Source organism: Neophocaena asiaeorientalis, unplaced genomic scaffold (genome assembly GCF_003031525.2).
Source record: "Neophocaena asiaeorientalis asiaeorientalis breed wild unplaced genomic scaffold, Neophocaena_asiaeorientalis_V1.1 scaffold72, whole genome shotgun sequence".
Classification (NCBI taxonomy): domain Eukaryota; kingdom Metazoa; phylum Chordata; class Mammalia; order Artiodactyla; family Phocoenidae; genus Neophocaena; species Neophocaena asiaeorientalis.
Genome location: NW_020185336.1, coordinates 9,430,945 through 9,441,350, shown reverse-complemented (window position 1 = coordinate 9,441,350; position 10,406 = coordinate 9,430,945). Strand labels below are relative to the sequence as shown.

General features: G+C 35.3%; 1 protein-coding gene across 6 annotated transcripts in view; it reads left to right on the top strand.

The window, feature by feature from the left end:
• Positions 1 to 9,590, top strand: part of GPD2 (glycerol-3-phosphate dehydrogenase 2) — a 134,174-nt gene extending 124,584 nt beyond the window's left edge. For 2 of the 6 annotated variants that reach the window (XM_024735956.1, XM_024735955.1), the window contains exons 14-17: positions 2,396 to 2,508; positions 2,594 to 2,672; positions 2,867 to 2,965; positions 5,857 to 7,118. In XM_024735956.1, the coding sequence (XP_024591724.1) occupies positions 2,396 to 2,508; positions 2,594 to 2,672; positions 2,867 to 2,965; positions 5,857 to 5,982 (417 nt within the window). In that variant the 3' untranslated portion in view covers positions 5,983 to 7,118. Of the gene's footprint in view, positions 1 to 2,395; positions 2,509 to 2,593; positions 2,673 to 2,866; positions 2,966 to 5,856; positions 7,119 to 8,290 lie in introns of those variants that run through there. The other 4 variants (XM_024735958.1, XM_024735959.1, XM_024735957.1 and 1 more) reach the window with 3 other exon arrangements.
• The last annotated feature ends 816 nt before the right edge of the window (positions 9,591 to 10,406 follow it).

The window sequence follows — 10,406 nt, the reverse complement described above, 5'->3', positions numbered from 1 at the left end:
TTTAAAAAAAAAAAAAAAAAATATATATATATATATATATACATGTATGTATAACAGAGTCACTTTGCTGTACAGAAGAAATTAACGCAACATTGTAAATCAACTATACTTCAATAAAATTAAAAAAAAATAAACTCTCACTTTCCTTCCATGGAATTTCATTGAAAACAACCCCTCCCAACTTAAAAACAAACAAACAAAAATTACTGTAAGAAAGTTGCACTAATCCCAAACAAATTCTAAGAATTGCAGAGATTGGTTTAGTCTCAGCATAAATATTTTTAGCAGTTTGAGTCTTCCCTTTATGGGCTGCTTTCAGTGGAATTGAGTTACCTCCCTATTGCTAGAGCTCTTCTTTAGATGGAGACCTCATGCTTCTATTTTTGGAACGTTGTAAAGGAATTGTGGGGTTAGGGAGGTACTTTGGGTGACTTCTAGGGAAAAAAACCCTTTCAGCTTTAAATTCCATGATTCCTTGCTTAATATGGAGTATGGATAAATTACATAGGTAATAAAGGGACATGACTCGAGGAAGAGCTTGTTCTTGGAGGGAAGTATCAGAGATGCCACTTCCAAGGAGATGAACGTTGAACCAGTTTTATAGAAAATGACTGGGCAAAATTGGTGCAATAGAAGAATAGTTTTATTTATAACTATTGGATTTTCCTGTGTGAAGAGAGTAATCTGCCAGTGAAGAATGCCCTTGGTGACTTCAAAGGCAAGTTTTATGTATACCTTACATATCATGTATATGTGTAATAAAATAAATATTTTGTGTTAAATATAAAATAAATATATAATGTAATAAACATATATAATAAAATAAAATTCCTAATGTTCTTACATAGCAAAATGAAAAGTTAGAAATGCTAAAAAGTTCTCTCAGCTAATATATATATATTATATATATATATATTTATGTTTTAAAATATATATGTCTCCTAAGAGAAAGGAAAGTAGGAAGGGAATAATCTCAGGAAAAAAATTATCTTCCAAAGAAAAAGGAGCAAAGGGACTTGTCACTGACATAAACAAAGAAATATAAACACATTTCCTGCAAGAGTATGTGCTATTGGGTTATTTTCCTTGTTTCATTTTGCACTGGCACTATTCCGCAGGCCTGAATTTGGGTCTACAAATTGATTTAGTCAGATCCTTTGAGGGGAAGTCTGAGGAATTTAAGACTTGTGTTCGTAAGCATTGTCTATGTTATACTGTATAACAGTTTCAGAAGCTCACTGGTCTACCATAGCAAGCACTTACTTTTCACTCATATTACCTGAAGGCTGCATGTTAGCTGCTGTGGCTCTTCTTCATATTTCAGACTGGCTTCAGATCTCTCTGATTCATGCCCTTCTTATGGTACAGGAGCAAGAGAGGCTAAGCAAAACTGCAATTTTGTATAAAGCTTTTGCTCAAAAGTGGCATATATTATATCCATTCATGTGCCATTGGCCAAAGTAAATCCCATGTCCAGACTCACAGCAATGGGGTTGAGAAGTATACTTATGGGGGGAGAAGTGTGTGTGTGTGTGTTTATGAGAGGAAAGAGATATTTGTGAACAATATACAGCACAATAGAGTCATTTTGGAAGTTCTTAGTTCGGAGACTGGTGTGATGAAATCTAAGAAGACAGTGTTCTCAGCAATAGGTAGTATCAGTTGTGGCCGAGATCATTGAAAACAGGAAGAGTAACTATTCAATAGAATAGCTTGTTTCTTCTTCTGACTCTGTAACTTCCACCCAACTGCCAGCATCCTAGTGACAAAATTTGAGAATTAGGTAACGTCATGATGTCTGTCCTGGTACCGCATGCCACACTATAATCGTTGTTCAAGTCCTGGATGCCTTCTTCACTTTTAATTGCTCTTTTGTCACCACATCACCCATAGATTTTGCTAGTCAATACTGTGGAAGAACATTCAGCAGTAAAAAGAAACAGAATGTTAAAACATGCAGCAACATGAATGAATCTCAGAATTGTCATGCTATATGAAAGTAGTCAAACACAGAAGACTACAAACTATATGAAACACTTTCATATGAAATTCAAGAAAAAGCAAAACTCTGGTGACAAAATCAGATCAGTGGCCTGGGGCTAGAGGTCAGGGGCAGGAATCAATTGCAAATGGGAAATAAGGAAGCTTTTTAGGGGGATAGAAATGTTCTATATCTTGATCGTGGTGGGATATACATCGAACTGCATACCCAAAATAGGTGAATTTTATTGAATAAAATTATACTTCAGTAAAACTGGAGGAAATAAAAAATTGACCTGGCCAGAAAAATGAAGATGAGCTTTCATTTTAGAAAACCAAGTGGAAAAAAAAAGGAAGAAAAAAATCAATAATTCTTTCCATAAATCTTTGAACTTTGTGTGTCTCTGTGTTTTAGGAAGAACTTGAAACAGCCAGAAAGTTTCTGTATTATGAAATGGGCTATAAATCTCGATCAGAACAGTTAACAGATCACTCTGAAATTAGCCTACTGCCTTCAGACATTGACAGGTACTTCTAATAAGTTTCTGTATCTCTCTTTTTTTGTCTTCACTTATCTAAGTATATTTTTCCATTATTCAATGTTGTGTTCCAGGTACAAGAAGAGATTTCATAAGTTTGATGCAGACCAGAAAGGCTTTATTACCATTGTTGATGTTCAGCGTGTATTAGAGGTAATATTTTTTTTTTGGTTCAAGATCTTTGATAGCAGAAGAATGTAAAGATTATGCTAGATAATTTTTTTCTCATCTAGTGCTTTCTATAAGTAATATTTCTCTCTGAATTTTTGAAAGGCTGGTAACATTGATAAAGTGATACGCATAATTTCTAATGAAACTTCATTATTTTGTGCTTTCCTTTTACTTAGAGTATCAGTGTCCAAATGGATGAAAATACACTACATGAAATTCTGAATGAAGTAGATTTGAATAAAAATGGACAGGTTGAACTCAATGAATTTTTGCAGGTGAGTTGTGGTGAAAGGAAACAAGTGTATTTGCTTTTTATCTATTGGTCATCAATTTATATTCAGGAATGGATTTTGAAGTCCACACAGTTGTCACCTCATCCTGAGAAAGAAGAAAGCTTGAAGCCAGCAAAGGTTGGTATGTCTGCCCTTAAGGATAAGGCTTTACGTGGTGCATGTTCTCTTGCTTTTTATAAGACACATTCTGTTGTGCTGGGCAATTTAGATGAAATCTAAGTTAATTATGGCTTAAAGGACTAAATCAGAAGTGTGCTTTATAAAGAGTATGCCGTGGGATACCACCACCGGACCCTTCTTTACTTCTAATGTGGAAAGTATATTTTTAATCGAGGAAGTTTAAAGAAATCAGAGTTGTATTCATTTGAGAATCATATTCACTTGAGAACCCAACATGCGATGATTATATTCTTACATTAGAATGAACCTGAAAAGCAAGAGAAAGGAAACCTGTATTCCTGGGTCAAGACCACGTAATTCAAGCATTTCTATTTCTAATTTTCCACTTACTCAAGGCTCAGTTGTTTAATCATAACCAGGAAGGAAGTAAATTTTGTTACTTTAACTTCATACTGGATGCTACACATCATTCCTAAAAGTTCCTTAAAAGAAAGAAACTCAACAAACCCATACATTATTTGTAACTGTCCATAGGACTCTGCTCTTATGAAGAATGTGTTGGTTTCCAAGCAGCCAGGTTTTTTCTGTACTGCTTCTTGGGCAGGTATTTCAAATGAATGCCAGGTCTTGCTTGCACCATGGCAATGATGAATGCTGAACATGAAATAAATTAATGCTGGGGATTTTGGTCAATGTCAGCCCTTTCTTCACTGTGTCAAGTTAAACAAACAAGATCAAGGCAAAGGAAATGGTAATTGTCTCTCTGGAGATGAGCTGCAGATAAGAGCATTGTTGAATCTAAATGCAGAAAATTTTCACAGGTTGTGTCCAGCATTACAAAAAAGAATGTTTAGTTCTTTAGCTTACTGTTTAACTAAGTGGACATTTGAAATTGAGTTTAAAACGTATGCTTGGGAATAAAAAACCATTTCATACATTTTTTGTCTTTTTTTCTGTGAGAAAATTTTTTTTGTCTGTCTCAGGATTTTAGAAAACTTTTCTTCAGATAAATAGTTAATGCTTCATTTCATATACGTTGTAAATAAACAACAGCATTTAGGGTTCAAGGACCTGGGGTCTTAGAAACAATGAGTCTAATTTTATGGATATTTTTATGGATATGCTATGTGGTTTGGGTGTTAAGTAATTTTCTTGAGTGCAGTAGAGTTAAACACGTAGAAAATAATTTAAACCATCTGCAGGCTTTCTTATAGAGTCTTTTTAATAATTGAGTATTTCTTGTCCAATTCTAAATGAAAGAGACTATTCATGCTTCTACTAAGTACAAATATACAGTGTAATTTTCAACTTAAAAACGCTGACAATATTTCTTATGAGATATATTCACACCCAAATACTATTTTTTTCTCATAATATGGTTTCAAGATACATGTAATGTTTGAAGAAGACTTTGAGTTTTTAAAGGCTGGTACATCGTACAATGTTTATGGATAAAGAAAAAAAACTCCAGCTCTCTCAGTTTTGTTAGCGCTGATAAACTTTGAAAGTCTTTATGGAATCAGAGGCAAGACGATAAACAATCAATTGTTCCATCTGTAGATGTCAGCATTCTTTGTTACACCATTCATCAGATGCAAAGTATGTTTTCAGGGTTTTATTTTATTTTTCATAAAATATCCTTCTCTGAAGATTAAGCGCCCATGTTTATCCCATTAAACACCATTTTGAATATAGACTTTTTTTTAATAATCCTCATGGAAGGATCTCTATAGATACTGTATGGTTACATGACTTTATTTTTAGGTTTGGGCTCTAATGACACTTCTGCATGTAGGAGTCCATCTCTAATAAGCAATAGCTTGTGAAACAGCTTTTAATAAGGTCATGAAATTCTGATCCAGCCCCTTGGCAGATGCCTCTGACCCTTATTCAGAGTCTTTTTTAAGAAATGTATTTCTTTAGGCTAAAAACTATAACCCTAAAACTATTTTGAGGATTTACAGATATATATATATTTCTGATGAATGACTAAATCCGTTCTTTAAAAAAACAAATAGATAAGAAAGATTGAGGAAGTGAGATCAAGAAAATAGTAAAAACCACATCAACTTGAATAGGAAAAAAAAAAAAATTCCCCGTGCTGATAATTGCACAGTGCCTTCCAGATTAAAGGCGTTTGCCTGCTGACTGCATGTAATTTCAAGACTAATTCTGATTTTATCCACTGGATAAAAATGAATTAGCTAAAATCTGGGCTGTGGAGTGCTTTTAATTCTTAAGGTGGATCTCTGGGTCCATTTTCAAGGACTTAAATGTAAATTACTTTAAAAAGTCTTTAAGGAATTTGGATTTGGGGGACTTGAAGTTGTCAAGTACAGTAACACTAAAAAAGAGTAGTTAAATATAGGTCACGGTTTGTCTTTGTTCAATCCCTGAGATTCCCTTTTCAGATTTAAAAATGGAATTAAAGATTCAATATTTGAGTTGCTCCAAAAAATATATGCTCTGAGCACATTAAGGGGCAATAAGTGATGCATTCGATTTGCATTTAAAGGCAGGCTGATTCGCCAGATAGGTGTAGTTTGTGCAGCCGTGGCAAAATACCTGCCCCTTTCCCCCTTTTTGAAATGTTTGAAAACTGTACTCTTCTTAAGTGAGCTGTAGGACCTGCTGCGGTTTTCGATGGGGGCACTTAATTACCCCTGCCTGCTGCAAAGGTAACCATTAAAACGCCATGGAGAAGGGAGGAAGCTGGCTGGCCTTTTGAATCTGTTGCCTATTTTCTCTTTAAGCTGATGAGTGCTGTTCAAAAAGGAAGGGTGTCTGGAAGCCGGCTTGCTATACTCATGAAAACTGCAGAAGAGAACCTCGACAGAAGAGTTCCCATCCCCGTGGACCGAAGTTGTGGAGGACTGTGAGTCTGAGCAGTAAATCCACAGCCAACAAACATAGGAACAATAAATAGTCATGTATCAAACCAGAGATGACTTACACCGCTCTAAAATAGTGGATATGGGTAGCTGCCTTGTTTTAACACTGGGAAACATTCCAAAGCTTTAGGATGTCAATGTATACCCTTTATTTGTATTTGCCATTCAATCTAGCTTCTTAAAAGTGTATTTTATCTTTTTTTCCTCATTTTCAATGCACACTGGTTTAATGTTTTGCATTTATTCTGTGACCTGTTAGACTGGAAATGCTCCCTTTTTGTTAGTTTATTCATTTAGTCTAAGTCAGTTTTAGAGGCAGAATATTTTGGCAGAAATTGAAAAAAGAAGCTGGAAATATTTCATGATTTGCACAAAGCTCTGGACATTAAGCTTGTTGATAGTATTTGTTCTTAAAAGAAATTGAGTGGGGTGGGACCTATTAAAACGATAGTGTTTCTGGAGACCCCTCAGCCCCTTCTTCCTCCAGCTTGTCTGCCTTCCTCATCCAGACTTTATATCCAGAGCGTGACTGGCAAAACTGGAGAAGGAAGAAAAAGTTTAGATCTGGTTATAGGAGCAAATCTCAGAGAAACTCTGAAAGCTTCCAGAATCACAGGTACAAGATATAAGGATAGCATTGACATTTGCTGGGAGTTACAGTGATAGTTTCATCTCAGCAATTCATTTTTTTTTTCCCCAGTCACTGCTGGTTTTTCTTTGACTATTACAGTTGCCAGGAAGATCCTTGCTTTTCTTACTTTAAAACCAGCATTTAAGTGGCAAGTTGGATACATTGGCATGGGACTAAATTTCTCAAATCTTTACAGTAGTAATAAATTTAAGGATTAAAAACCTGTGTTTATATATCCACATATTATAGCACAATTTTCAATCCCCAAATCCTAGATCTTGGAGCATGTGATACTGTCAGACATGACCTATTTTGCTCAGGTTATTGCATCGTTTGGGGGAGTATTTGTAAACGGATAGTAAAAGAGGATAGGAATAGCCTTTAGTTAACTTTAGTTACAATTATTTATAAAAAGCCACAAAATTGCAGTGTTCAAGGTCATTTTAATTGCTTAAAGCCTTTCTCCTTCTGTACTCAACAGAAAAGTTCTCAATCAAACAAAAAGAAATAGAGAAAACCACACTCAGCACACACACACGCATTCCCCCATCATACACATACACAGTCACAGAAAGACAAAACAAGACAAAAAAATCAATCTGCCCATACGACTCTCTATACACTACCAAATGTAAAATAGATAGCTAGTGGGAAGCAGCCACATAGCACAGGGAGATCAGCTCCGTGCTTTGTGACCACCTAGAGGGGTGGGATAGGGAGGGTGGGAGGGAGATGCAAGAGGGAGGAGATATGGGGATATATGTATACGTATAGCTGATTCACATTGTTATAAAGCAGAAACTAACACACCATTGTAAAGCAATTTTAGTCCAATAAAAATGTTAAAAAAAATCAATCTGCCCAGAATTTAGTAAATATGTAATATACTGAATTTAAAAGGCCAATTTGGTATGCTTTTATAATAGTCTGGTGGCATTTTAGCCAGTCATCTGAATGTTTATTCATTGTGCTTCCTCTTGTGAAGTTAACTACCTACTTTTTTTTTTTTTTAAGATCACGTTGTGTATGAAATAGGAAATGTGACCCTTTATTTAATGTCAGGTTTTCATTGTGCAGACTCGAGATCTTAATTTTTCAAACTGGTACATAAACACTTTTGTGCTATTATTTCTATATATGTCAACATTGTAGAATGTCTTTATGCCTCATTCACGTGGGGTATGAGCCTGTCTGCCATAATATACACACTGGAGGTTCACTTACCTAAGCCCCTACCCCTACCTCTGAAATAAACAGTGAAGATAGCACCTTAACTCATTTTGCTTTTAAATGAAGTTTAGACTTGCCACTTCCTAAAGGAAAACCTAAAACAGAGAAAGTGACCTCCCAGGTATCACTGTGAAGTTTTTTCTTTTAAGGTGTGAATTTTTTTTTTACACTGGTTTCTTCCTTCCTTCCTCCCTCCCTCCCTCTCTCCCTCTCTCTCTCTCTCTCTCTCTCTCTCTCTCTCTCTCTCTTTCTTTCTTTTTTATAATAGAAGCACATGGCTTTGTAACTTAGTGTTTTTCTATCAAGACAATAACTTCACTGTTTAGAGCCCAGTGACCCTTAATAGATAGAAGAGCTGTCCTTTAAAACATCAGAGGTGATGTACCACAATACTGTACATTTGTGCTCTCTCTCTTTCTCTCTCTTCTTTTCTAGTTAAATCAAGACAACAATGACTTGTATCCTCGCTGAATCCATTACAGTAGGGACCAGGCTTATAACCTGACTGGCCTGGGCAGAGCTGTATTTGAAAAGAGGCCTTGTTTCTGCATGCTTTTTTTTATGAGTGAAGTTCCTTTAAGGACAAAGAAAAACGCACTTTTCTTCTTTTGAGCACATCTGCTTTTGCTTAAAATCTGCTAATTCTAAAACATACGCTCCTTCACCGATCCCAGAGATTCATCTTGGAAACGAGCTGGTTCCAAGTCTTTACTGTGAATAAAGCACCCCTGCAGTTTTGTGTAAGTTCTTAATTAAACCTGTACAGCTTCTTTACCTGATTTCAGAAAAGGAGAGAATAAATGGGGTGGGGGGGGGAGGTGTGAGTGTGATTCAAAATCTATTCCAAGCACAAAAGAATTATTTTCTTTTTGTATAAACATGGTATCAGCTGATTCTGTTGGGGTGGGTGTGAGGTGTGTAGAGATTGTCTTTTATCAAGTGATTTATTTAAAGAGGCTTTATTAAGGGGATTCAGGTGAAGGAACCCCCATCTGTGGTGGAGAGCTGGATGCTCCTTTCAGTAACCCTTCCCACAGTCATAACAATAGTGATACCGCTGGATTATTTGTTAAGCCAAGGTTGTCTGCCTCATATCCTTCATGCTGCTGCAACATTCTTGCTTTCAATCAATTTCTACTGAGTGTAACTTTAGGATTTCTACTACTAAATGCATGCTCCCTATTTTGCTTTAGTTTCTAGCTTTGTTTTGTCTTTTTCAGAATATATGTAGCTTACTCCTTTGTACAACAGAAATTTCATTCTTTTACTAAACATACTGTAAGAATGATCATTGATCTTATTTCCTTTTTTTATGTATTTGTAAAGATTTTTGGCATATGAATGTAATAATATTGAAGTCAACGATGCTAATAACTTGCACTGTTTTGCATTATGTCAATCCTTTTTAGGGAGTAAAAGAGCCCTACTGTGCTTTTAAAGAATATCAAGTATAAACCCAGTACTGGAGTCGATATACACACTGCATGTTTTCGTATATGGCAATTTTTATGTACTGTGTTGGGTTATTGTTCTAGATTGGACTCTTAAATACTATGTTTGAGGCTGGGTTGTCATTTTTATAACTGTCTTGGTGTTTTATCACCATTATTTATTACTCTTGATATACAGAATGAGCTGCATGCATTTATAGAGCAATAAGAGGATGTATTTAATGTGCCTTGTTTTTAACTGAATAAGAACTGAAAGCATGAATCAATAAAACTGATTAAAATGGGCCATTTACTGGCATTTTGATGTTACTTGCAGTCAGAGAAATAACTTTGATTACTGTTGAAGTTTAAAAAGTTTGAAAATATCTTCACAAACTGTATTTTTAATTGCACTCACACATTAATTATTTTCACTTGCAATTTTGTAATTTTATCTCAAAAGTGAATCCCTGCATAGACCAATGCAATTTTATGAGACTGCCAGGTTTATTTGTATTAATTTGTTGCTGGAGGCTTTAGGGCACGACTTCTGTATCTGTGCAATCCTACTCTAAAATTACATTCATCCTATTCAACTCTGTTGAATTCTTTTTTTCCTCTCTTTTTTTTTTTTCTGTCAAGCAGAGCCTTTCAGCCTCAGCGTTTGCAAGCACACTGATGAATTTTATCATAAGTAAAATCAATAGAAATGAATGGGAAAGATTACATAATCCATTTTGATCATCTTACACGTCAAGTTAGTGTAGGGTTGCCAAGTGTTGATAAATGCTCTGACAGAAAAAAATGCTATATATTTCCATTGTCAGTAAATCAGTAAAGCTGTTACCAGTTTTAACACAAATTTTATAATGCCTATGTTATTTTATATGTTTTAATTTACACATGTATATGGAACATCGTCTCCATTTGTGGTTTAGAAGCGCTGCCTCTTGGTTTTGCGTGCTCAAAGGCCTGTGTGAGCTTCTGAAGTTTCTTTGAAATTGTATAGAATAACCCAGAGAACTGGCCCCCAGACAGACTTGGAACAATGAACTGTTTGTTCAATGCCCGGAAAAAAATATATAGCAGCTCAAAACATTGTTCATTGATTTAGCTTATCA